This window comes from Phodopus roborovskii, unplaced genomic scaffold (genome assembly GCF_943737965.1).
Source record: "Phodopus roborovskii unplaced genomic scaffold, PHOROB, whole genome shotgun sequence".
Classification (NCBI taxonomy): Eukaryota; Metazoa; Chordata; class Mammalia; order Rodentia; family Cricetidae; genus Phodopus; species Phodopus roborovskii.
Genome location: NW_026125489.1, coordinates 1,230,918 through 1,257,099, shown reverse-complemented (window position 1 = coordinate 1,257,099; position 26,182 = coordinate 1,230,918). Strand labels below are relative to the sequence as shown.

The 26,182-nt window shown below is 48.8% G+C and overlaps 2 protein-coding genes across 6 annotated transcripts; both read left to right on the top strand.

Annotated features, from left to right (window-relative positions):
• The first annotated feature begins 755 nt into the window (after window positions 1–755).
• Pan2 (poly(A) specific ribonuclease subunit PAN2) lies at window positions 756–18,931 on the top strand. 5 transcript variants are annotated; one of them, XM_051176070.1, is made up of 26 exons: window positions 756–901; window positions 1,521–1,916; window positions 5,989–6,158; window positions 6,261–6,381; window positions 6,533–6,610; window positions 6,976–7,243; window positions 8,060–8,402; window positions 8,573–8,669; window positions 10,718–10,837; window positions 10,981–11,100; window positions 11,405–11,533; window positions 11,650–11,849; window positions 11,949–12,082; window positions 12,209–12,315; window positions 12,450–12,548; window positions 12,827–12,897; window positions 12,995–13,142; window positions 13,381–13,524; window positions 13,665–13,724; window positions 14,151–14,241; window positions 15,652–15,809; window positions 15,905–16,048; window positions 16,170–16,349; window positions 16,883–16,976; window positions 17,781–17,978; window positions 18,305–18,931. In XM_051176070.1, exons 2-26 carry the CDS (start codon window positions 1,635–1,637, stop codon window positions 18,337–18,339), a joined length of 3,591 nt encoding a protein of 1,196 aa, XP_051032027.1. In that variant the 5' UTR covers window positions 756–901; window positions 1,521–1,634; the 3' UTR covers window positions 18,340–18,931. The 5 variants fall into 5 exon arrangements, 4 of the variants coding, with proteins under 4 accessions (XP_051032027.1, XP_051032025.1, XP_051032026.1 ...); XM_051176068.1 differs by having other exon boundaries at window positions 11,946–12,082; XR_007833973.1 differs by lacking the exon at window positions 18,305–18,931 and having other exon boundaries at window positions 11,946–12,082; window positions 16,170–16,519; window positions 17,781–17,835.
• Window positions 18,932–20,565: 1,634 nt separating this feature from the next.
• Cnpy2 (canopy FGF signaling regulator 2) lies at window positions 20,566–23,654 on the top strand. The gene is made up of 5 exons (XM_051176066.1): window positions 20,566–20,682; window positions 20,817–20,932; window positions 22,545–22,748; window positions 23,010–23,106; window positions 23,496–23,654. Exons 1-5 carry the CDS (start codon window positions 20,595–20,597, stop codon window positions 23,537–23,539), a joined length of 549 nt encoding a protein of 182 aa, XP_051032023.1. The 5' UTR covers window positions 20,566–20,594; the 3' UTR covers window positions 23,540–23,654.
• Window positions 23,655–26,182: the final 2,528 nt, after the last annotated feature.

Here is a 26,182-nt window from a genome sequence, read left to right as displayed (position 1 = left end):
CAGACCGATTCCAAAGCAGTTTAACTCCACAGCTGTGGCCCCAGGTGACATCCTCGCTCAGAAGAGGGAGAGGCGGGGGGATGTCTGGGTTGGAGGCCAGCTAAGAATCCCTCAGAACGTCTCAGCTGGCTCAGTTTACTGTTTATCTCCCTCTGAGGGGCAATGTCTAACCCCACCGTCTAGGGGAAGTTGACAGTCCGGGAGTCTGGTCCCTTGGGAAAATCATGGGGACCTCTGGGGACCACACAAACATGGGTGGGAATTTCAGATGGATGCCTTTAGAAATACAGAAAAGGTGACCACTTGGGCCAAGCTCCTGTCAGGCTCCCGCTTCCTTTTTCTCTCCCTTGTCCACAAGTCATAGGAAATGCCAGCGAGTTTCGGGGCCGCGGGGTCACAGGCACAGCGGGATGAAGGGAGGGCTCGACCAGGCTACGCCGGGAATACCCACCAGGAGGCGAGTCCCGGTGCTTTGCCTCCGGCCCCCCGCGGCCTGGTTTCTACTCGGGGAGCGCAAAAGCTCAGATTCCCGGGCTCAAGTCCGCGTTGGTTGAACCAGGCCTCGAACCGAATGGACTGCTTTTTCAGGGCTCCGCAGAGGCCCGCGCCTGACTCAGTTTGTCCCCGGCGGCATTCCGTATCTGCGTCACACGCCCCGCCCCGCGGCGCCGCCGGTTACCTGGCTCCTCCTGATTGGCTGAGGAGAGCCCCCAGGCCCCTGCTGATTGGAGGCGGCCACTGCCAGTCGTCCGCCCCGCCTCGCCGGGGTTAGGTTGAGGCCGCGGCGCGGGGGAGTGGTGGGGAACCTGGAGTTTCCCGCGGAGCCGACGGCGCTTTCTCTCCCCCCCCTTTCCCGTTTGAGTTCCACGCGCTCCAAAATATCCGCCATGGAGAAATCTTGGTAATGACCCATTCCCCGTCAGCATCCCAGGAACACGGCTGACCTTTGCCCCGAGCCTTCCCCTGCCGTGCCCGGCGCTGGGGGAGGATTCTGGGTAACCGGTTGCTCTGGCTCGCCCGGAGAATTCTGGGTAGCCATCAGTTCCCATTGCCCCCCCCCTGCACCCCCGCCGCCCCCGCCCCGTTTGAGGGTAACTGGCCGCTGTCGTTGCCCGCCCCCTGCAGAAGGCTGGGTACCACTGTGAAGGATTCTGGGAAACTGGCTTGTCTTGCTTCCCTGCGCTGCCCAAACCCTCGCCCTCAGCATCCAGTTCTAGGAAACACAGCATCCTTAGGCCTCGCTACCAAACTCCCGTCCCTGTAGCTCGTGCCGCCTTCGCCCTGTGGGTCGTGAGAAAGGGAAGTCAGGGGTTAGCTCACTCGGTGGAATGGTAGGGAACCTCTTAGAGGACACGGTTCCCAGCACCCTACAGCAATGCCGTGTGTCCCCCCTTCCCGCATGTCCCCCACCCCCCGTCTGCCAGTTTCATCCCTTCTGCCTGCTTCATCGTCCTGCCCACGTAGAGGACACGACCAGTATGTAGGTCCGCCCCTGACCGAGGTGCCTCTTTCCCTTGCAGGCCAGGATGTCCGTTGTAGGCCCACTGGAGCTGCCCTGCTGAAGGTTGGGTCTGTAGGAAGGAATCGTGGCAAGGGAGGGTGTGACTCAGGTCTGACCGCCTGCCACCATCGTCATGAACTTTGAGGGTCTGGATCCTGGACTGGCCGAATTTTCCCCAGCTATGCATTCTACCCTGGATCCAGTCCTGGACGCACACCTGAACCCAAGTCTGCTACAGAATGTGGATCTGGACCCCGAGGGAGTGGCCTTGGAGGCTCTTCCGGTCCAGGAATCCGTGCACATAATGGAAGGTGTCTACTCTGAGCTGCACAGCGTGGTGGCCGAAGTGGGAGTGCCTGTGTCCGTCTCCCACTTCGACTTACATGAGGAGATGCTGTGGGTGGGGAGCCACGGGGTAAGAACCAGACCCCCTTGCTGGAGGCTGAAAGGGTGCGTGTGTTAGTAATCTCTTACCTGGAGCTTAGCCCAAGGACGGCTCTTTGCAGGGAATCCAAACTGAGTCGCTGTGATGAGAGCTCGCTGGATCTCTTAAAACAAGAAGGGAGTGGAGACAGAGTAGGGGAACCTAGGCTCTGGGGATTAGTTATGTATTTGGACTCAAGGCATCCTGCTTTGCCAGTTTGCCCATCATTTACTTTGTTTGAGACAGCATCTCTCTCTATAGTCCAGGTTGACTTGAACTTACAGCAATCCTCCTGCTTTTGCCTCCCAAGTGCTGGGTTTATGCGTGTGCCACCGATTCTGGCTGTTGTTTATTTTATTTTTTTAAGACAGGGTCTCGTGTGTCCCAAGTATGACCTTGGACTTCATGTGTAACCAAGGATGAGCCCGAGTTTCTGATCCCCTGGCTCTGTCTCCTGAGTGCTCGGTTCATGCGGTGCTGGGAATAAAATCCCAGTGCTTGGCCTCCAGTAGGCCAGCACTCTACCCACTGAGCTACAAGCCCGCCCTGTGTTGTTTTCAAGACAGGGTTTTGTGACGTCTCTTAGGCTGGCCTCAAATGTACAGCCCTGCCTTCTTCTCCAGTGTGAGAGACTATAGGTGATATCACTAATCCCGTGCTTGGTTACCTTTACCTGTCATTTAGTATATGGTCATCCACAACCAGCCTTTAGGAGCGTGGTTGGGGTTTGAAACAGGATCTCACTCTGAGACACTTTCTGACTTGGGATTTACGATATAGCTCAGGGTGTCTTTGCACTAGTGGTAGCCTTGTCTCAGCCTCAAAGTGCTGACTTTTCAGGCATGCACCACACCTGGCTTACAATTGTAGAATGAAACCTACTGGAATCATCTTCCTTTTCTGATTTTAGTCTCAGCAGTTATCAATGTTAATTTAAATGTGTATTTATATATGCTATAAAACCAAATGGTTTCTGTGAGACCTTGGTTTACTTATTTACCTTGTCATGAGGTATGGATTATTTTTCCCTTAGGAGAAATTATTTTTTCCCCTTCTGGTGTATTCAGTTCCATAAGACTAATCACAAGGAATAAAACAATACAACACAGACCTTAGACAGATGTGATTGTTCACACCCTATAACCCTAACTTAAGAGACTGAGGCAGGAGGATGGCAAGTTCTAGGCCAGCTTAGACTACTGTAGTAACCACCACCACCAAAACCGAGTTCCTCCCTGACTGAATTCACACACAATATCAGAGTGTCAATATGGAGAAAGGTCAGAAAGGGTCACCAGGGTGAAGGGGACAACTGAACTGAGCCTTGTAAAATAGGTGTGTGTGGAGTGTGGTGTTATATACCTGTAGTCTTAGCACTTGGAGGAAACAGGCAGGAAGATGAGGAGTTCAGGATCATCTGGGCAACTTCACTGAGTTTGAAGCCAGCCTCGGCTCCATGAGACCCTGACTGAAAAACTGGAGGATGGAGTGATGGAGAAGGGGAAGCTGCCTTAGCATAGATTCCTGTGTTATATACATACATATATATTCCATGTTATATACCGTGGTGAGTGTAGCATGCAGGCCACAACTTATTACAATGTACTAGGCTAGCTAGGCAGCTGTGTTGCTTGCCATCTTTTCAATGTACTAAATACTTTTTTTTGTTTGTTTGTTTTGAGTCAAGATCTTTTTTATTTTATTTCTTCTTTTGGGACAGGGTTTCTCTCTGTAACCCTGGCTGTCTCTGTCCTGGAACTTACTTTGTAGACCAGTCTGGCCTCAAACTGACAAAGATCCGCCTGCCTCTGCCTCCCTGAGTGAGTGCTGGAATTAAATACATATGCCATCAGAGCCAGGCCTGAGTCAGGGTCTCTTTTATCGAAGGAGGGCTTTAAGCTGGATTTGTAGCCAGGAATGACCTTGAACTCATGACTCTCCTGAATATATCTCCCAGCTGTGATTATAATTACAGGCATCTACCATTGTACCTGGTTGAACTTGTTGCTTTGTTTTGTTTTTTGGAGATAGGGTTTCTCTTCCTAGTTCTGGCCGTCTTGGTACACACTTTGTAGACAAGGCTGGACTGAGACTCAGAGATCTGTCTGTCTTTACCTCCTGAGTGCTGGGAGTCTAGGCATGCACCACATGCCTAGCTTTGAACTTAAAATGTGTGTGTGCATATATATGTATATATACATATATGTGTGTATACATATATATGCACACACATACATACATACATACATACATACATACATACGTGGCTGGAAGCTGAAAAAAGGTAGATACTTAGTTTATGTTCCCTTTTTCAGCAGGATGAAGAGCACACAAAATTGAGTTAGGGATGTAAATCAGGGATAGCACTTGGCCTGGGATACAAAAGGCCTTGGGATCAAACCTTAGTAACCCCCACCCCACACACACACTTCATATGCCTCAGGCATGAGAAAACTAGGCTTTTGAATATAAACCCAGGACTTCACCATGCTTTTTCAAACTAGTTAGTCAGCCAACTGCAAGGTAGAAGAACTTGGTTATAAGCAGTTAAAAAAGAAAACACAACAGTTTGTGGATCAAGACTGGGAATGATGGCACATGCCCTTAATCCCAGCACTTGGAAGGCAGATCTCTGAGTTTGAGGCCATCCTGGTCTACAAAGACAGTTCCAGGACAGCTAGGGCTGCCTTGATAAACCAAAAAGGGGAAAAAAGAAAAAAAGGAGAGAGAATTGAAATGGCATTCAAGGTAGGCACATTGCCTGTAATCTCAACACTTGAGAAACCGAGGAAGGCAGATGGCTGTAAGGCCTAGGCCAGTGAGTGCTAGCTGCATAACGAGAACCTCTCTCAAAGTAGAAAAGGACTTGCCTAGTGTATGTGAGCTCTTAGGTTTGATTGCTAGTATTGAATAAAAATGGATGCACAAATATAATTAAAGTAAAAGCCTCTCAAGAGCAAATGAGACAAAATGAGAAGGTGTACATTTGGAGTAGTCAACAGGAGAAGCTGGTGTAGTGAGTGGCACATGCCTTCTATCTCACTTGGGAGGCAGAGGCAGGGCACCCAGGACTGCACAGTAAGGCCCTGTCTCTCACAACAACAAAGAAGGAACACACAGAAGGGGTCAAAATCGAGTCAGGGAAATCAGGAGTGAGTGAGCAGGGGAAGTGTGTTTCACATTCTTGTGTTGATTCAGGGATTTCTCATATGCTGATAGAGATTAAGGTTTCACCAAACTAGGACTCTAGAGGCAGGAGGGTCCCCTCATCTGTATAGCAAGTTCCAGGACAGCCAAGGTTACAGAGAGATCCTGTCTCAAAGCAGCAACAAAAAGGGTTCACCATGACGCCAGTTGTCAGCACTCAGGAGGCTTAGGCAGGAGGATCAGAGTAACTTTGAGGCCATCCCGGTCTACATGCAAGCGTCAAGCCACCTTGAATTGTGTAAGATCCTGTTTAAAGAAAAAAAAAACAAAAAAAAACAAAAACAACCTCCCCCGAAAAACCCAACTATGAAACAAGTGGCCATTGGAGCTTCGGTTGTAATGAGTAAGGTTTTTCCTGCCAGCCTGGACCCACCGCGGCGCTGGCCTTCTTAAGAAACAAATCTCTAATTAACTGAAGCGTTGCCTATTCATTAGGGTCATCATGAGAATAAAATGAGGGTTTATACATGTGTTTTGTGCTGGGTAAACAAAAATAATTTGGGACTAGAGGAATGGTTAAGACCACTTGTCCTCTTCCAGAGCATCTGGGTTCGAGTCCCGACACCCACATGGCAGTTCACAGTTGTCTGTAACTTAAGCTCCAGGGGATCTGGTGCCCTCTTCCAGTCTCTCTGGGGTATGTGTGTGTAATAAAAACATCTTTAAGAAATAATTTGTGGCGCATTAACAAGGTACAGTCATTGCTTTTATCAGTAGGATTGCTGGCTCCTGGCCTATGCCTCAGTTTCCCCTAGACTGGACTGGGGAGAAAGGAGATCTGGGGAATGGTGTCCTTGCCATGTGTCTAGGATGGTTGCCCCTCCACTCCGGTGCCTGTTGCTTTCTCCCTTCCTAGGGCCATGCCACTTCATTCTTTGGTCCAGCCTTGGAGCGCTACTCCTCCTTCCAAGTCAATGGCAGTGACGACATTCGGCAGATCCAGAGCCTGGAGAATGGCATCCTTTTCCTCACCAAGAACAACCTCAAGTACATGGCCCGTGGGGGGCTCATTATATTTGACTATTTGTAAGTGGCTTTTCAACTCAGCTGGGGAAGAGAAAAAAGTTACAGGGAGATAGGATTGGCAGCCGCTGAGCTCCCAGCCTGCCGGCCCTTCTTTTCCCACAGGCTGGACGAGTGTGAGGATATGCACAGTCTCCTGCTGACTGACAACAGCACTCTGCTCATCGGCGGGCTGCAGAACCACGTACTGGAGATTGACCTGAACACTGTCCAGGAGACACAAAAGGTGTGAACCTGGCCTGAGCCCAGGAAAAACCCATGTGGGACCTGAGGTCATGGCAGGGGTGTGCTTGGGCCAGAAAGGAGTTGTGACTTCTCTGTTCCCTAATCTGTGGGGAGAGTCATCTCTTTGGTTTCTCTTGCTTCTCTGTCTCCAGTATGCAGTGGAGACTCCTGGGGTCACCATCATGAGACAGACAAATCGCTTCTTCTTCTGCGGCCACACATCTGGCAAGGTAAGCGGACTCCACATCTCCTCCACCACAGGCCTTCTCTGCTTCACTAGACACTGGGTGGGGTCTGCTTTTCCTCATTACACTCAAGGTGAGGGATGTGTGTGGTGACATTGTTCCTGCTTAGAGGGTTACACTTCACCTGAGATTATCTGGGACACTGACCTTTTCTGCTGTAGGTGCCTTGGAGGCAAAAGAATAAAGAAACTCTTTGGGGCATCTCTTCTATCAATTGTCTCTGCTTTCTGCCTTTCTTCGCTCTGTCGTCAGTATCCTAGAACCTTTTGGCAGGGCTTTTGCAGGATTAATTAGGTGGCAGGGTCCCTTCCCTGTCACAAGTGGCAGGTAACAGTTTTTCTCTTCTTCAGGTTTCCCTGCGAGACCTCCGTAGTTTTAAAGTGGAGCACGAGTTCGATGCCTTCTCAGGGAGTCTGTCAGATTTTGATGTTCACGGCAACCTGCTAGCTGCCTGTGGCTTCTCCAGCCGCCTCACTGGCCTGGCCTGTGACCGTTTCCTCAAGGTGTATGACTTACGCATGATGCGTGCCATCACACCACTTCAAGTACACGTGGATCCTGCCTTCTTGCGTTTCATCCCTACGTATACTTCCCGTCTTGCTATCATCTCCCAGTCGGGTATGAAAGGGGTCAGCATTGGGTAGGGCAGCTCAGTGAGCAGAGAGGTATCCCAGAAGGAGTAACCCCCATACACCTCTTTGTTGGGGGTAGAAATAACAGTTCACCAGGCTGGGGTTTCATTTAGGTTCAATCCATGCAAATTCAATCCATGCCTGGGCTAAAGAACAAATCATAGTGATGCCCTGTCTTGAAAAAGAAAAACAGGGCAGGCTGGGCTGTAGCTGAGTGACAGAGTGACTGCTCACAAGGTGCTAGTCCCTGGCTTCAGTCTCCTGTACATCAAAAGTAAGTAAAAACAAAAAAAGATGGAGACTGCCACAGTGCCTATGTACTGCTCTTTAGGAGGCTTCCGTGAATCTGATGCCCTCTTCTGGGCTCTGCAGGCACCTGTGCTCCTGTGTAACCCACACACAGACACACATAAATACATAGTTAAGAAGTAAGTCTTAGCAGGCATGATGACACACGCCTTTCATCTCAGCACACAGGAGGCAGAGGCAGGCGGATCTCTGAGGTCTACAGATTGAGTTCCAGGACAATCAGGGTTACACAGAGAAACCTCGTCCTAGAGGAAAAAAATTCTTAAAAACAAAACAAAAAAGAAGAACTAAATAAAATAACTTGAGAATTATCCTTTGCTGCAGAGTAAAGTGTCCGTGGCCTATGAGGACACATGAGATGGCATTCTCTGTCCACAGGCATGGATTGCTGGCGTCCATCTCACCTGATATGAGAAGACACAAGAGTATAAAAGTTTTTTAAACCACCTTTCATTTTTCGGGGCTCACTGGTCTGTTTCTTTTTCCCTTCTAGGTCAATGCCAGTTTTGTGAACCCACAGGACTGGCCAACCCAGCCGACATCTTTCATGTGAACCCTGTGGGGCCTCTGCTGATGACTTTTGATGTGTCAGCCAGCAAGCAGGCCCTGGCCTTTGGGGACTCTGAGGGCTGCGTGCATCTCTGGACTGACTCCCCCGAGCCTTCCTTCAATCCCTACTCCCGTGAGACTGAATTCGCGTTGCCCTGTCTTGTGGACTCATTGCCTCCTCTGGATTGGAGCCAGGATCTGCTGCCGCTTTCCCTCATCCCTGTCCCACTCACCACTGACACGCTACTCTCTGACTGGCCTGCTGCCAACTCTGCTCCTGCCCCCAGGTTGGACCTCACCACTGGGTTGGAGGGAGGGACGGGGCCCAGGGAAATAGAAGCTTCATTAGCCTGGTTATTACTACACTGCTATGGTTATTTTTGTCTTCCTTAAATGCTTTTTCCCCTTCTGAACCCATGGGTTGGGAAATGCATGGGTGGCTGTCACTGGATTACAGGCGGGCACCACCTGTAGATGCAGAGATTCTTCGGACCATGAAGAAAGTGGGCTTCATTGGCTATGCACCCAACCCTCGTACCAGGCTGCGTAATCAGGTGTGTTCAGAGGCAGGGCCTACCATGTTCTCCTACCTTTTACTAGTTTTGTTTTTAGATAGTAAAGGTTTCGGGTATGTGTGCAGAATTCCAGGAGCTTTGCTTGTTGAATTATGTCTAAGGCAGAGATGATGAGGTTTTATCCATTAGGAAGGTTATTTGGTTGAAGGTAAGACATTAGCAATGCAGAAGTTATTTATATCTTGTTGTTAAATGCTAAAGGGATGTCATGAGCAGTCTGTGCCAGACCTTCTCAAAGGGAGGCCGTTATGCAGCCTGGAGCCGTTAAGAGCAGCGTAAGGAGATAGGTAGATAGCTGGTAGATGGCTGGGCCCTGAGAGTAGTTGGTTATGGAGGATGAAGAAAACGTTGACAACAACAGAACCATCATAGAAGTCAGGAAATAAATGGTATTGTGACATTACAACATTTATGCCAATTTAATATACTTTAAAATTAACTTATAATTTTTTATTACTGAATGTACGTGTGTGTTTGGTGTGACTGTTGTATATGTATGCATATGGTATACATGTATGTGTATGGCGTGTGTATGTATATGTGTGCATGTGTGTGTATATGGTATGCCCGTGTGTGTATGGTATGTGTGCATGTATGTGAGTGTATACGTGTGTGTATGTGTATAGTGTGGTGTGTATGGTGTGTGTGATGTGTGTGTGTGTGTGTGCGCGTGTGTGTGTGGTATGGGTGTGTGGTGTGTGTATGTGGGGTATATATGTGGGTGTGCGTGTATGTGGGTGTGTATGGTGTATGTGTGTATGGTATGTGTGTATGGTGTGGGTGTGTATGGTGTATGTGTGTATGGTATGTGTTTGGTGTGTGTGTGTATGGTGTGTGTGTATGCATAGTGTGTATGGTATGTGTTTGGTGTGTGTGTGTATGGTGTGTGTATGCATAGTGTGTGTGGTATGTGTGTATGGTGTGGGTGTGTATGGTGTATGTATGTATGCATAGTGTGTGTGGTATGTGTGTTTGGTGTGTGTGTGTATGGTGTGTGTGTATGCATAGTGTGTGTGGTATGTGTGTATGGTGTGGGTGTGTATGGTGTATGTGTGTATGCATAGTGTGTGTGGTATGTGTGTATGGTGTGGGTGTGTATGGTGTATGTGTGTATGGTATGTGTTTGGTGTGTGTGTGTATGCATAGTGTGTGTGGTATGTGTGTATGGTGTGGGTGTGTATGGTGTATGTGTGTATGCATAGTGTGTGGTGTGTGTGGTGTGTGTGTGTTTGTGTGTGTATGCATGGTGTGTGTGTGTATGTGTGTGTGAGTACAGGGTGCATGTGTCACAAAGCACATGTGGAGATTATGGGATGATTTATGAATTGGTTTTTCCATCCACCTTGAGATCAAGGGGTTGAACTGGAGTCATCAGGTTTACTCTCCCAATTTTAAAATGTTTACAGTGTAATGTGTTACTTTTCCAAGGCAAACCAAAGGCATAGACCTCAGTGTTTTCTGTTGGCAGCATTTTAGTGTCAGACCTTTTATATGTTTGTAGTAGATAAAAGAAAACTAGATGGCAGGTCTGTTGCCTCTTTTACATCCATCATAAACCATGTAGAAATCAAACTTAATTGCATTTTATTAACCAGTGTGAATGTGCTTCTGTAAGCATAGTCATGATAAAAAGGAGGAAAAAGGGAATTAAGTGGGCACTGTATGAGGTGTCCTAGAGTGGCACCCCAGCCTTGTGTGACTGGACAGGTCAAGGTTTTTTACACATTGAATTTGAGGTCAGCTTTGGCTACATGAGACCTGTCTCAAAATAAATAAATTAAAAAAGAAAACAAACAGGTGTGGCGGGGCATGCCTTTAGTTCTCTCACTTAAGAGACAAAGGCAGGAGTTCGAGGCCAGCCTGGTCTACATACTGAATTCCAGGCCAACCAGGGCTACATAGAGAGACCCTGTCTCAAACAAACAAAAAACAACAACAGAAAGGGAAAAAGTACAGTACGGGGAAGCCAACGCTCTTTAAGACATCCAACAGAGTTCCTCCTTTTTCAAAAAAAAAACAAACCCTAGATTCCCTATCGACTAAAGGAGTCAGACAGTGAATTCGACAACTTCAGCCAAATCACGGAGTCACCAATAGGGCGAGAAGAAGAGCCACATCTCCACATGGTGTCTAAGAAATACCGAAAGGTGCGGGACAGAGTCTGGGGGGGGGGTGGGAAAGGGTATCATGTGTAAAACGGTTGAGTCTAATCCCCAAGCCTTCCTTTACAACTCTAGACCTGGGAGGGAGGTTCTAGAAAAGGATTTGACTCAAACTGTTTCTGCCTTAGGTAACCATCAAATATTCCAAGCTAGGGCTGGAAGACTTTGACTTCAAACACTACAACAAGACTCTGTTTGCTGGACTAGAGCCCCACATCCCCAATGCCTACTGCAACTGCATGATCCAGGTAAGGGCTGGGTGCTCCTGCCTGTCTTCATTGCCCCTTAGTCCCTGCTCTGCTCTTTCTAGGTCCCCCCCCCCCCCCCCGGTTCCTTCAAGTCTCCTGTGAGCTCCACTGCTTCAGTACAGTCGTCTTTGTGTCCCACAGAGTGCCCATCTTCATCTCCCCCCACAGCCCTGCTGCTCTCCCCATCTCCCCCATCTTCATCTTCCCCCTCCCAGCTCCCCTGCTCTCCCCCATCTTCTCCCCCCTCCTAGTCCCCCCCCCCCAGTCTCTGGCACTAGCTTCTCCGCTTCTCCTTTTCTTCCAGGTGCTCTATTTCTTGGAACCTGTTCGATGTCTGATCCAGAACCACCTTTGCCAGAAGGAGTTCTGCCTGGCCTGTGAGCTTGGCTTCCTCTTCCATATGCTGGACCTCTCTCGAGGTGATCCTTGTCAGGTGAGACACCCCCCCCCCCAGACCTGGGTTGCCTAAAAGGGTAAGGCACTGAAGGGGGGTAGTTGGGAAGGGAACTCCTCTGCAAATGACACAAAACAGAAAACAACCTCTTGCAGGGCAGTAATTTCCTCCGAGCGTTCCGCACCATTCCTGAGGCCTCAGCACTGGGCCTCATCCTGGCTGATTCGGATGAGGCTTCAGGCAAGGGCAGTCTGGCCAGACTCATCCAGAGGTGGAACCGGTTCATTCTCACGCAGCTGCACCAAGATATGCAGGAGCTGGAAGTTCCCCAGGCTTACCGAGGTGCTGGAGGCAGGTATGGAGCTGGGCGAGAATGAAGCCACCAAAGCAAGCCCCTCTGGGACTTAGAGGGTCTTGTAATACTCTGATATGTTGCCCTCTCCACTCCCAGCAGTTTCTGTTCATCAGGGGACTCCATCATCGGGCAGCTGTTCAGCTGTGAGATGGAGAACTGTAGCCTCTGCCGCTGTGGCAGTGAGACCGTGCGGGCATCATCCACCCTGCTGTTCACGCTCTCCTACCCTGAGGGTAGCATCTGTGGTATTCCCTGCAGCTGGTTTGGGAAGGCTCCTCAGATACTCTAACACCTCAGGGAGTGTGGGGGGCTGTGGGTAGCGGGGAGAGCCTGGAGTGCAGTGTCCAGTTTCTCCTCAGATAAATCCGGGAAGAACTATGACTTTGCTCACGTGCTGAAGCGAAGTATCTGCCTGGAGCAGAACACACAGGCCTGGTGTGACAACTGTGAGAAGTACCAGCCCACAGTGAGTAGAATGGTCTGCCTGGGGTGGTGGTAGCATTGCCTTCGGGGACCCAGGAGTGGGGACAACTCTGGGTTTACCGGCCCTGTCTAGGTTCCTTTTCCTGTGGACTCTGCCGTTTCATGTTTCATTCTCAGATTCAGACCCGCAATATCCGACATCTGCCAGATATTCTTGTCATTAATTGTGAAGTGAACAGCTCAAAAGAGGCTGATTTCTGGAGATTACAAGCTGAGGTAATGATTGGGATTTGTTTGTTTGGTTGGTGTTTGGTTTTTCAAGACAGAGTTTCTTTATGTGGCCTTGGATGTCCTGGAAATTACTCTGTAGACCAGGCCAACTCAGAGATCTGGCTGCCTCTGTCTCATGAGTGCTGGAATTAAAGGCGTGTGCCACCAACGCCTGGCTGGAAGCAGGACTTTTGAGGAGTTTTTTTTTTTTTTTTTCATTCCTTGTTTTACTTCTCTGTATGATTATATTCTTAGGATTCTTGATGTTTTTCCTATGTGTTCAGGTTGCCTTCAAAATAGCGGTAAAGAAATACGGTGGGGAAATTAAGAGCAAGGAGTTTACTTTGGCTGACCGGTAGGTGCCATCTTAGAGTTGTCAAGTGGTGGGACTACTCTGCTCACTGGCCAGACACCTTCAGAGCACATTTCTAATTCTCCTTCTCCGCTAACAGGAAGGAGCCACGGAGTGCAGAGGGCTTGCTGTGCTGCTCCTCCATGGAGGAGCTGAAGAACGTCTGGCTTCCGTTTTCCATCCGCATGCAGATGACCAAGAACAAAGGGCTGGACGTTTGCAATTGGACGGATGGGGATGAGATGCAGGTTGTTGGGAAAGTGGGGAGGAGACGGGGAGCAGGGCAAGGGATGGAGGGCGAGAAGGAAGGGACTGTCTACCAGCTGTGGGGGCTTCCAGGGTAACAGTTTAGTGTTAGGAAGTCACAGATGGGCTAAGATGGAGACAGCCTACCCAAGACTCCCTACCCTCTGCCCTTTATCCCCATCCCCCATCCCAAACCCCAATCCCTAAACATAGCTTAGCAGCCTGGGTACCCCCTCACAGTGGGGTCCAGCCAGGGCAGAGGAGGAGCATGGTGTCTATGTGTATGACCTGATGGCTACTGTGGTACACATCCTGGACTCACGAACAGGAGGCAGCTTGGTGGCTCACATCAAAGTTGGCGAGACCTACCACCAACGCAAGGAGGTGAGTCAGATGGACAAGGGGAGACATTCCTGGAGGAGCTGACTGCCGTGCAGTCCCAGCCAGGTCTGTCCCCGAGCGAGCTCCTAGCAAGTAGACCAGGGACATGACTTTGACATCAGCTAGCCTGTTTATCCCCACAGGGCGTGACTCACCAGCAGTGGTACCTTTTCAATGACTTCCTTATTGAGCCTATTGATAAGGTAAATCCCAGATTCCTGTCCCTCTCTCTTTTTCTGGGGAGATCAGAGAGAGTGCTGCTGTGCGATCAGGTTGCCTTGCCGCTGGAGTGTGGGGACTACAGGTGTAATTATAGCTCCATTCCCCCTTTATGTACCCATCTTTGTTAGTGTCCTTACCCTCAGGCCCCTTTGAGTGCTCGGAAAGTTCGCAATGGGAGGAGAGAGGCTTTGGGAATAAATGGCATCAGGAGAGCTTAAAAAACAAACAGCCCTGGGTCCTGACCACTGTCTGACTTGAGGAAAAGGAATAAGACACATTGCTGTGATGGGACATAAGTGTCTTCTTTTAGAGAGTGAGGCAGTGCTGGGCATTAAACCAAGAGCACCACAGGCGAGCCCTGCACCCTGGAGCTACCCCTCCAGCCCCTTGTGTTTTCCCTCCTCTAGTACGAAGCTGTGCAGTTTGACATGGATTGGAAAGTACCTGCTATCCTGTATTACGTCAAAAGGAATCTCAATTCCAGATACAACCTGAACAGTAAGTGATGTCGAGTGGCCCTAAGGCTTAGGCAGTTTTAGTTGGACTTCAGGAGAAACCCTGGGGGATATCTTTGTAGTATTGAGGGTTGGTAACTGGAGCTAGTACTTCTGTGCGTACTAAAGAAACTCCTGCTGATCGGATCTTAAGTTTAGAAGCTGGTTGGAGATGGTAATTCATGCTTGTCATCCCTGCACTCAAAAGGCCAGGATGATTGAGAGGAGTTTAAGGATGGCCGCCACTATGTAGTCAGTTCAAGGCCAGCCTGGGCTATAGAGTGAGAACCGTTTCAAAAACACACAACAAAATTAACTAACTTTGAAGCTTGAAATTCTGAGGGTGCAGTGGGGAAGGAAGGAAGGAGGAAGCTGTATAATGGCTTAGGTTATGGTTTTGATTCTAAACATTCTTAACCCCTTTTTGTAGTAGTTTGAATGAGAACAGCCCCCATAGGCTATCTCCCTTCAGATGCCATTTTTAATTGTGTTTATTTATGGTTATTGTGTGTGTAGAGGCCAAGGGACAACTTTGTAGCGTAAGTTCTCCCCTTCCTTGTCATATGGGTTCCAGACACCAAACTCAGGTTGTCAGGCTTTCAAAGCAAGTGCTTTACCCACTGTGCCTGCCAGCTGACCCCAGGCCCCTCCACTGTCCTCCAATGGCCACCTCTCCTCAGGGGATGAGCTCCTTCCCAGGTACCAATTTGGTCCCTGTAAACAGCAGTCTCTCCGTAGCTTTGTTTTTCTGAATTTTGTAAGCTAAAGTGAAAATCCTGCTCACTCTCCTCCACCATTTCTATCTTCTTCTTGGTGTACTTCTTAGTAATTTTCTGATTTGATGTCCTGTTTTATAGCAGACTGTGATATAGTCTCTTTAAAATTTTTACTACATTTTAATTTACTGTGTGTGCGCACGCACACGCGCATTGGTGTGTGTGCATGTGTGCATTAGTGTGTGCAATGTGTGTGTACATTAGTGTGTGTGTGCACATTTGTGTGCATTTGTGTGTACACATGTGCATGTGTATGTGCATTAGTGTGTGTGTGCATTAGTGTGTGTGCATGTGCATGTGCTTTAGTGTGTGTGTGCATTAGTGTGTGTATGTGCATGGGCTTTAGTGTGTGTGCGCGTTAGTGTCTATACCACTTACAGCATGAATGTGGACATCAGAGGAGTTTGGGAGTGTGTCCTATCTTTCCTCTGTGTGTTCTGGGGATCAACTTCATGTTGTCAGACTTGGCAGTGAGTGTCTGTGTGCTCAGCCATCCTGCCAGCCCAGATGCACTGCTTTTACCCAGTTTCTTGGGTTATCAATAGATGACAACACAGACCAGTGGCCTCTGAGCAGCCACCCTGGGGTCTGTCCCTGGTCATTGCCCTAGTCCTGGTCTTCTCTGCCTTCTCCCCCAGTCAAGAACCGCATTGAGGCCAGTGTGCTGCTGGCAGAGGCCTCACTGGCCCGGAAGCAGCGGAAAACACACGCTACCTTCATCCCGCTGATGCTGAACGAGATGCCACAGGTGGGGGACCTGGTGGGCCTCGATGCCGAGTTTGTCACACTGAATGAGGTAACCACAGTGAAAAGATGGGGAGTCGGAAGGGAGTGCTGAGGGGATGAGGGATTAAGTATTTTCTCTGGTGTCATATTAACTCTCGTTAATAGGAAGAAGCAGAGTTACGCAGTGATGGTACCAAGTCTACCATTAAACCAAGCCAGATGTCGGTAGCAAGGATCACCTGTGTTCGGGGCCAAGGGCCTAATGAGGGCATCCCCTTCATTGATGACTACATCTCTACTCAGGAGCAGGTATGAGGACATGAGGGGCCACTTAAGTCAACCCTGTGCTTGCACAGAGTGCCGGAGGAGAGTGGTAGGAAGTGACCGCGCCTTCTCGTGCCCCAGTGATTGTCTTTCTGTCTGTCTGCAGGTAGTAGATTACCTGACTCAGTACTCCGGGATAAAGCCAGGAGACCTTGATGCCAAAATTTCCTCTAAGCACCTCACAACTCTCAAGTCTACCTACTTAAAGCTTCGATTTCTCATTGATATTGGAGTCAAGTTTGTGGGTCATGGTCTGCAGAAGGACTTCCGGGTCATCAACCTCATGGTTCGGGCAGGGATTATTTAGGAATGTTTTTGCTGTTGTTACTGTTTGTTTCTTGTTTGTTTTGACACAGGGTCTCACTATGTAGCTCTGGCTGCCCTGTAACTAGTTATTTTGAGCAGGCTGGCTTTGAACTCACAGAGATCCACCTGCCTTCTCCTGATTGTTAGAAGGTGTGCAGCACACCATGCCTGGCATTTTTTTCTTCTTTCATATGCAGCCTCTCCCCACCCTCCGTCCCTACTGTTCTCATGCAGTCCGTGTGTGCACACTCACACTCACCTCCTGAGAGCACCATGTTGCATGTGTAGAGGTCAGAGAAAACCTTGTGGGAATAGATGGAATCGATTCTTTCCTTGTCATGTTGGTCCTGGGGACTGAACCTAGGCTGTCATCGGTGGCAATGCCTTTACCTGCTGAGCCATCTTGCTGGCCTGGGAATTATCCTGGAGGGTGGGCTTCTTCGTGTTCATGTTTTGTATTCAGGGAGAGTATGGGTCACCTATCTTGTCTTTTGTCCCTTTGATCCCTGCCAGGTGCCCAAGGACCAAGTCCTTGACACGGTCTACCTGTTCCACATGCCCCGGAAACGAATGATCTCCCTGCGGTTTCTTGCTTGGTACTTTCTAGGTGAGTCTCTCTGCCCTGTTGTACCAATTAAGAATAGAAGATGGGGGTGGAGGGGTGGGGGGTAGGGGAGTGGGGAGCAGGGTCTGTAGCTCAGTTGGTAGCTTAGCATGTACAAAGCCCTATGTTCAGACCCCAGTATCACATGAAATTGGACATGGTGATACATGCCTGCCTGTAGCCATAACTTGGGGCATAGACACAGAAGAAACAGAAGTTCAAGATTGGTCTCCATTACATAATGAATTCAAGGCTAGCCTGGGCTACATAAGACCTTATTCAAAAACAAAAAAAAGTGGGGGGGGGGAAGCTAATACTTTCAGCTCTTAAGTTTCAAGTCAGCCTGGGCCATATAGTAGACACTGTCTTAAAACAACAACAAACCAGAAACAAAAACAGAAGAGGAGACATTTGGAGTAAACAGTGATTTCTCAGCTTAAAATTATAATGTCTTTTCTGCTGATGGTTTCCGTTAGCCACTGCCAGTAACTTAAGAAGCTTTCTGGGGCTGAAGAGTTGCCTCAGTGGTGAAAAGGCACCTGTTGGAGAGGACCCAGGCTCAGTTTCCAGCACCCACATGTGATCTGACGTCCTCTTCTGGCCTCCATGGTCACCGTGTACACCTGCACAGCTGTAGAGCACGGAAATACATGCAGGCGAACACATAAATCCTAATTGTTTAAAGATGTCTTCTGGGAGACAGGGAGTCGGCATGGGAGTAGGGGAGCATGTAGAGGAGTTCTTCAGGAGTCAGGATAGAAATGGGGTCCCCCTGTGTGAGATCCTTATGAACTGTATTTATGCCAGACCTGAAGATTCAAGGCGAGACCCATGACAGTATTGAGGACGCCCGCACAGCCCTTCAACTCTACCGAAAGTACCTGGAACTAAGCAAGAATGGCACTGAGCCCGAGTCCTTCCACAAGGTGCTCAAGGGTCTTTATGAGAAGGGCCGAAAGATGGACTGGAAGGTGCCTGAGCCTGAAAGCCAGACAAGTCCCAAGAGTAAGGCTGGGTTGAGACAAGGGAACTGGGTTGGGTAGGTTTTGATGGTGTGCACAGACTGTACAGCCCCACCTTAATGTAATGGTACTCCTGCCTCCTACCCGTGAAGGAGCCATCCGACAGTTGACAGATGGCCCAGTTGCTCTAACAGCCAGTGAGATGGACTTTATTTTTTAAGTTATCCACTGGTGTGAAGTCTCTTGCCCAATCCTAGGACATCTGAGGAGCTGTGCCAGGCCCTCCCTTGTCTCAGAGTTACAGCATAGGAAGTGTCTCCAACGCTTTCCCTACTCACCCTCTGTCTCACTCACTGTGTCTCATGACAGGCACAGCTGTCTTCCCCTCAGTACTGGCACTCTGACCTGCCCCTGCCATCCACATCCTGTGTCCCCGGACCTGAGAGACGGCTTCTCCAGTCAGCTTTACCCTGTCCACTTCCAGAACTGGATCTGCTCAGGGCCTGCAGATGCTGCCGTTCATAGAACTGGAAAGCAGCAGAGCTGTTGCAAATGTTCTAGAAGCTAGATTCTCTCTTTATCCTCTGCAAAATAGTGGGCCAGAAGCAAAGCCTAAATTGACCCAGGTGGAAAACAATTGGTGTTCTTAATACATATCCTGGGTAGTGACTGGTAACTAAACCAAAAGTTCCTAGAATCAGAACTCTCAGTTCCCAGCCAGCTAGAGACTGATGTCCTGGACAGTGACGGTACATCAAGAGATCTAGACATCTCAAGCCTCCTGCTGCTTGAGAGATGATGGCTGGGAACCAGCATGTGGGTTCTTAATGGGCCAATCGAACCAGTGTGGAGGGAGCTGAGCTATCAGCCTCATTCCCACTGACAGCTGACAAGTATGTCTTCCATACATTCTGTCTTGAGTTTTGTTTAATTTTTTACAAAAGTTTGCTTAGACAGCATGTTTTATAAAATAAAAGTATTTTTATCTCATTAGAAGACTGCTAGTGTGGGGTTCTTTTGTCTTCTGCCCTTCCTTTGTTCGCTGAAAGAAAGAAAGAATTAAAATTGTGTTCAGATCCACACATAGAGATGAAGGGTAGATTCTGGAGTCCAAAATGGGTGTATCCAGGAGGGATATAATTTCCCCTGGACAGTGTTTGGTCTTTGCGGTAGTTAGCGCCCTAAACACATAAAAAGATCACAAATTCCAGTTTATCCTAAGACCCGTGGAGCCAGGCTTGGTGTCTGCCTGTAATCCTAACAGTCTGGCCAGCCTGGAATGGGAGTTGAGTTCAAGCCCATCCTGGGCTGCATAGCAAGACCATCGAACCTATAATAGTACCAGCGATGTGCTGGACTTCAGAGAGGAATTGCCCTAGGAAAGTCACAGCCCACGAGCTAATATTAACATTGCAGCTCCTCCCTCATCCTCAGAGGATAATTTAGGGGACTCTCGGGACTCTCCAAGAACGCCTGAAAAGGCAGATAATAACTAAAAGTGATTTTCCCCATACATAATCGCGATAACTCATTAGTTGTGCACAAGAGAAAACTAACTAGTTTTTTTTTTTAAAAAAAAATAGAACAAAAAGACCTGTAGCTACTGTCAAAGCTTGGTACCGCAGTGCTTCCTGGGAAATGTAGTTTCCTGTGTAAAGAAATCTTTGTCTATGGGACCCTGGGTCTCTCTTTCACTAGTTGCATCTGCTTGGAAGTCCTTGCCCACCCGGGCTGATGCATCATCCCCTGTGCACCACTCGAGCTGGGGCCTCACCTTAGGCGAGGCTACCTTTGGTCTTTCGGGTGGTCACGTGGACGGATCCGCCACGCAAGTCTGGGTCCTTAAACCTTCCGAGGGGTCCTCGCGGTCCGGGAGGCGCTCCTAAACTGCCTGTTCGCGCGAGAGTTTGGAGGGGCGGGCTCAGGATCGGTTTCGGGCAGGGGCTCGCATGGCTCCGTCCGATCCCTGCTTAGGTGCCTAGGGAGGGGCGGGCCGCTCGGCCAGGCGGTCCCTGGCCACCCTGAGCCTGGCGGGCGCCGCAGCGCTCTGGAAAAGCCGGGGCAGCCTCGCTCCTCCCAGACAGCTGCTCGGGGTGGCAGTCACAGAAAACAAAGTGAGAGCCCGGCGGCTTCCCAGTGCCTGGGCCACGGCGGCCGTGGGAGCAGAGGTGGGACAGACGCGAGCGAGCACCAGAGGCTGTGGGCGCCCTGCGGCTGGGAAGGGGCCCGAGGCCCGGTCTGCACATGCTGGAAATGCGGGTTGTGGAACCCTTGGTGCTCGGTCCGCATAGGCCCTTAGTTATGGAGTGTTCTCGCTGGCCTCGTGGCAGCCCCTTTCTGCCCGTCGTCCTTGCGTGATTGCTAGTCCCCATCCCGTAGCTGCTGCGTAGCTCTGTGAGCCCTCCAGTGCTAAAATACAAATCACCAGGCCGTCACCTGCGGAGGACATAGTTTCTGGAACTCTCACTTCCCATCTCCCACCCCCAGGCACTCTGGTCCCTCCGGGGGTTCGTAACTTGGCTTTTTCCTGGGTAATGGAGCCATTCGCACGGAGGACTTTGAGGGCCTCGGGATAAAGGGTGGCGGGCAGGGGGAAATGGATCTGTCTCCTCACACGTGTGTTTCATTTCCACGCGAACCCAGGTGGAGCGACCTAAAGATGAAAGGCTGGGGTTGGCTGGCCCTACTCCTGGGGGCCCTGCTGGGAACTGCTTGGGCTCGGAGGAGCCAGGATCTACACTGTGGAGGTAAAGGCACAACCAAGGAGAAGGGGGAGGAAGCCGACCCTTGGGAGGCGTGAGATCTGAAGAGTAGAACAAGGATGGTTGAGCCCATTCTCCTCTGTCCTCATCACACCCCGGTTTCTCTCTCCTGGCGCCAGCTTGCAGGGCCCTGGTGGATGAACTGGAGTGGGAAATCGCCCGGGTGGACCCCAAGAAGACCATTCAGATGGGATCGTTCCGGATCAATCCAGACGGCAGCCAGTCAGTTGTGGAGGTAACTTACTGATATCCCCCCCCCATAAAGTCGCTCACCCAGGCTTTGACTAGGTACTGGGGTTTAGTTCGGAAGGGAAGAAAGGCGGCGCCATTTGACCCTGTAATAATCCCAGCACTCAGAAGCTAAAGCAGAAGGATCTCTTGAGTTCCGGGCCGTCGGGACCGCACAATTAAATACTGTTTTCAAAGAGAAAAGAAACAAAACATCAACCAACCCGAACATTCTGTGTCTGACAGATTGGGCTCTATGCCAGGTGTGGTATTGCAGGCCTGTAATCCTAGTACTGGGAGGTAGAAGCAGGATGATCAAGGGTTCAAGGCCAGCCCGGACTACTCCAGACCCTGCCGCACAGATACCACCACGCATAGCTGGGTTTATTGGCCGGGCTTATTGGAAGACGCTGGAAGCTCATAACCTACAGACGTCTTGGTCGCAAACCTCAATTCATTGTTTCTGCTGTGCAAGTTAGCAGATGGGAGACCTTGATCAGTCTCCTTTTCTGCATCCCTCGTTCACAGGACTCTTGCTTCGCTATAGTAGCATAGACTAAATACATTTATTTAAAAAAGAATAAAAGGTCTCCTCCAGCTGGGATTATACAGTTGAGGTGGCAGAGTGCTAGCCTAGCATGCACAACGCTTGGGTTTGGTCTTTATCGTCCCATAAACCCAGCATACGGGTACTCACCTATAATCCCCGCATGTCCCCAGAGTCTTCCTTGGAGCTAGACCAAAGAACACTTGCTGCTGTTCACGACTTGGTTCAGATGCTCTCACCCACATGGTGGCCCATAATTCCTGGGGAATCTGATACCCTCTTCTTTTGTCTGTGGGCACTAGGCATGCATAAATGCAAGCAAACATACGCATAAAATAAAAATCTTCTTTAAAAAAAAAGTTTGTATTCAAGAAGTTTATATTAGAAACATAAGATATACATAGACAGAGGCTGGAGAGTTGGCTCAGAGTTTAAGACCACTCTTCCCAGAAGGAAGCTGCTCTTCCCAGAGGATCTGAGTTCAGTTTCCAGCTCACCCCTGCCTGTAACTCCAGCTCCAGAAGTTCTGAACCCTTACACAGATACACATGCAGGCAAAACACCTATGCCCATTAAAAAAAATAAAAAAATACATGCACAAAGCTATACCTAGTAAGTATTACACGAGGGAACTTTTAAGAAGGGTTTACTTTTACTTTATGTGCATTGGCGTTTTGCCTGCTTGTGTGTCTGTGTGGGGCTCTCTGATTCCCCAGGAACTGGAGTTGCAGTTCGATTATGTAGGAACTAAGGAAGTTGAGGGGGGTACATTTGCCTAGAGTGGTGGCACACTCCTTTACACCCATTACTTGGGAGACAGAGGCAGGTGGATTTGTATGAGCCCAAGGCCATGGCCTACAGGATGAAATCCTGCTTCAAGAGAAACAAAATAAGTGTATGTGAAAGTAATTTGAAAGGAAGGGTGGGCAGACATTAAAACTATATTTTCCTTACTAGGAAGATTTTTCTTTTTCTTTTTTTTTTAAATGAGTTGTTTGAGCTAGATTTGCAAGGGAAAATAAGTGTGCAGATTGAGGTGGATGGAGAGACCTAAAGCTTAGTACATTTCTAGGTTCCTTATGCCCGCTCAGAAGCCCACCTCACAGAGCTGTTGGAGGAGGTGTGTGATCGCATGAAGGAGTATGGGGAACAGATTGACCCTTCCACCCACCGCAAGAACTACGTGCGTGTTATGGGCCGGAATGGAGAATCCAGTGAACTAGACTTACAGGGCATCCGAATCGATTCAGATATCAGTGGCACCCTCAAGTTTGCGGTGAGCTGTGGTTGTGGGTAGCGGGCTCTTGGGATTGTTAGTGGTAAGTTGGGTGTTGGAGGCAGATGTGGTGTTTCGTGTCTATAATTCCAGCACTCAAGATGCAGAGGTAGGAAGGGCTAGCCTGGTCCACATAGTGAGCTCCAGGCCAGCTAGGGCTACATAATAAGACCCCGTCTATAAAGATTCTCTCCCAAAACCCAAGTAGAGGGTTGGGTCGATGTCTTGGCCCCTGTGTCACTGTGTCCCCTGGCTTGACAGTGCGAGAGCATTGTGGAGGAATATGAAGATGAACTTATAGAATTCTTTTCCCGAGAGTCTGACAATGTTAAAGACAAACTTTGCAGTAAACGGACAGGTAAGCCACGCCCCCATTGCTTCCCAGCCCACTCCCCCTGTACTTCCTAAGTTATTCCTCACCCTTTACTTCCTAAGTGCCTGCCCCTTTATTTACTTCCTGTGCTCGAGGCCCACACACTCACACCTCTGACTGATGTCCCACAACTGACGTCCATCCATCCCCCTTAGTTTAGGGACTGGGTTAATCCCTCTGCTCTCTGCTCATCAGCTTTGAGAGTACGTGTGTCCATTCGTCCTCCTTAGATATGGGAGATAGAGCAGTGGGGATAATTTGTCATTTATACGCCTGCCCTTTGAACAGTGGCGGCGGTTGTCAGTTCCTTGAAAGGGGCTATGTGTGCGTGTGAGAGTGGTCGTTTCCTTCACATTGTCCTGTCCCTTTTGCAGATCTCTGTGACCATGCCCTGGACAGATCTCACGATGAGCTATGAATCACTGCAGCAGCTTAGACCAGCTCGATGGAGCGCCCCCAGGAGGGGAGATGGTGGCATTGCCTTTTATATTGTTTTTATGGAAATGAACTGAAAAAAAAATGTCTGAAACCAAGAGTACGAACTGTGTTGTCTCTTCATGCCCAAATTTAGCCTTTATTTATATTAGGCTTGGAGGTAGGGAATTGCCGACTGAAAGAAAAGAGGTAGAAAAAAAGGGTAGAGTTTGGGGGTTGGCATAGTGTAAAGTTAGGCCCTGACCGTTTAATTCTCCATCATCTGGGACCCTGTCTCCTTATACCCCACAGGAACTATTTATTCGGCAGGCACTTAGTAGCTATTGGCCTTGTGAAGAGCTGTGTGAGCAGAGGGACATAAGTGATGGCACAAGCTTATACAAAGGCCTTGTATTTGCACCGAGGACAGTAAAGGTGGGAATTGGAAATTTGACCAGGAGTAAAGAATGGACATGCATTATTCTTCCCTCTGCCATTCCAGATGGAGGGCCCAGCAAGAGCAGAGACAGAACAGGGAGAGTGGATGTGACCTTCTCAGCTGAAAAGTGAGGGCTTTGTCAGATAGGGACAGAGGAGGTAAGGAACGTTGCTGTCCTTAAGTGTTGGGTTTGACGCAAATGGCAGCAATTAAAGTGTGTCTTTCCTTTGCAGTCCAGTGGTAAAACTTGTCTAACATGTGAACATCCCTGGTTTTGATCCACTGTTAGGAAAAGGTTTTGTCACTGGGTGGAGGTGGTACACCCTTTAGTCCCAGCACTCCAGAGGCTGAGGCAGGTGGATCTCTGTGAGTTCTGAGTCCAGCCTGGTCTACAGAGTGAGTACCAGGGCAGACTCCAAAGCTACAGAGAAACCCTGTCTTGAAAGGGAAAATAAAGATTGTATCGTCATGTATCACAAACCATTGATAATCTAGTAGACTATTCTGCCCTGGACATAGTGTTGGGAATGTAAAATACTTACCTTTTGCAACCTCTTAAACACCCTGATGTTGAGATGTTTCAGAGTTTAAAAACATTCTTGTCTCAGGAATACACCTTAGGGCATCTGAATGAATTGTTCAATTTTTTTTTTGTTATTGTTTCTTTGTGGAGTTACTGGGGGCAGGGTGGAATCTTGGATTTATTTATTTATTTATTTATTTATTTATTTTGGTTTTTTGAGACAGGGTTTCTCTGTGTAACTTTAGACTGTTACTCTGTAGCCCAGGCTGGCTTCGAACTCACAGAGATCTGCCTACCTCTGCCTCCTGAGTGCTGGGATTAAAGGCCCAGCTGGATTCTTTGTTTTTTAATTTTGTTTGTGAACTGCGTTTGGAGGTCAGAGAGCAAGCTTCGGGAGTCAGTCCTCTCCTGACTGGGTCCAGAGATCAAACTCAGGTCTTCACACGGGTGTCAAGTGCTTTTACCTGTTTAGGCATATCACCCACCCATCAGATTAAACTATGATAACCACAGACAGCTGGAACCAGCATTTGCAGAAAAGCCCAGAATTGGAGGACAGCTGGGCTTCGTAGACCTGGCCTCAAGAAAAAGAATAAAAGCGCTTGCAAGATTTGCTGCCAAGCCTGACCTGAGTTCAGTCCCTGGACCCCACTTGGTAGGAGAAAACTGACTCCCACACGTTGTCCTCTGACCTCCATGTGTACACGGCGACAAAAGTAAACATACACATGATAAATAAGTAAATACCTTTTTAAAAATTACAGCGTTTGTAGACGCTAAAGAGACCTTGGGCTGAGCTTGCTAGTACATAGCTGTAATGAAGACATTTCGGAGAAAGCGTGCCAGTTTGAGGCCAGCTTGAACTTCGTGGTGAGGCTCTGTCTCAAAAGCAAACAAACTTGAAATTCGTGTAATTCACCTCTGCTCATGTTGCAGCTGAATAAGATGGGGTCCAAAGAGGCCACAAATCCAAAAGTCCTGAATTTAGTACTAAAACTGGGTCTATAACTTTGCAGACCTTCAATCTGATCTAAAGTAGTTACAAAGTACCTTTATTTTGTGACTTAGTTTTCATTTATCATCATCATCATTATTATTATTATTTATTATTATTGAGACTGGGTCTTAACATGTAGCTCTGGATGGCCTAAATTCAGTTTGCTGTATAGACCACACTGGCCTCCAATCCAAACATCTGTCTGTCCCTGCCTCTTAGGTACTGGGATTAAAGACACTTGCCCCAAGGCTTGGCCAGAGCATCTCTCCCAGTGTTTTATGTGTGTATGTCTGCGTATATATCTGGACTGCCTAGTGCCCATGGAGGCCAAAAGAGGGCATTGCGTCTCCAGGAACTATACTTTTGGACAGTTGTGAGCACCATGTGGGTGCAGCAAGTGGAACGCAGGACCTCTAGAAGAACAAAAATGCCATTAACCACTGAGCCCACCCAGCTTCTGGAGCACACTTAAGGAAAAAAAAAAAAAAAAAAAAAAAAAGCCGGGCAGTGGTGGCTCACATTTTTAATCCCAGCACTCCAGAGGCAGAGGTAGGCTGATCTTTGTGAGGTGGAGACCAGGTCTACGGAGTGAGTTCCAGGCCAGGACAGCTAAGGGTACACAGAGAAACCCTGTCTCAAAAGAGAAGTTTTTAAAGGGGAAAACTCATTGTATGGCATATGGGCACTG

Bases quoted from the DNA above. Each gene is read 5' to 3' on its own strand.
- Pan2 (XM_051176067.1), top strand. From the start codon at position 1,635: ATGAACTTTGAGGGTCTGGATCCTGGACTGGCCGAATTTTCCCCAGCT. The intron at 11,101-11,404 runs GTAAGGGCTGGG...CTTTTCTTCCAG, and splicing joins ACTGCAACTGCATGATCCAG to GTGCTCTATTTCTTGGAACC. The intron at 16,977-17,780 runs GTGAGTCTCTCT...TATTTATGCCAG, and splicing joins TCTTGCTTGGTACTTTCTAG to ACCTGAAGATTCAAGGCGAG.
- Cnpy2 (XM_051176066.1), top strand. From the start codon at position 20,595: ATGAAAGGCTGGGGTTGGCTGGCCCTACTCCTGGGGGCCCTGCTGGGA. The intron at 20,683-20,816 runs GTAAAGGCACAA...TCCTGGCGCCAG, and splicing joins CCAGGATCTACACTGTGGAG to CTTGCAGGGCCCTGGTGGAT. The intron at 20,933-22,544 runs GTAACTTACTGA...GTACATTTCTAG, and splicing joins GCAGCCAGTCAGTTGTGGAG to GTTCCTTATGCCCGCTCAGA.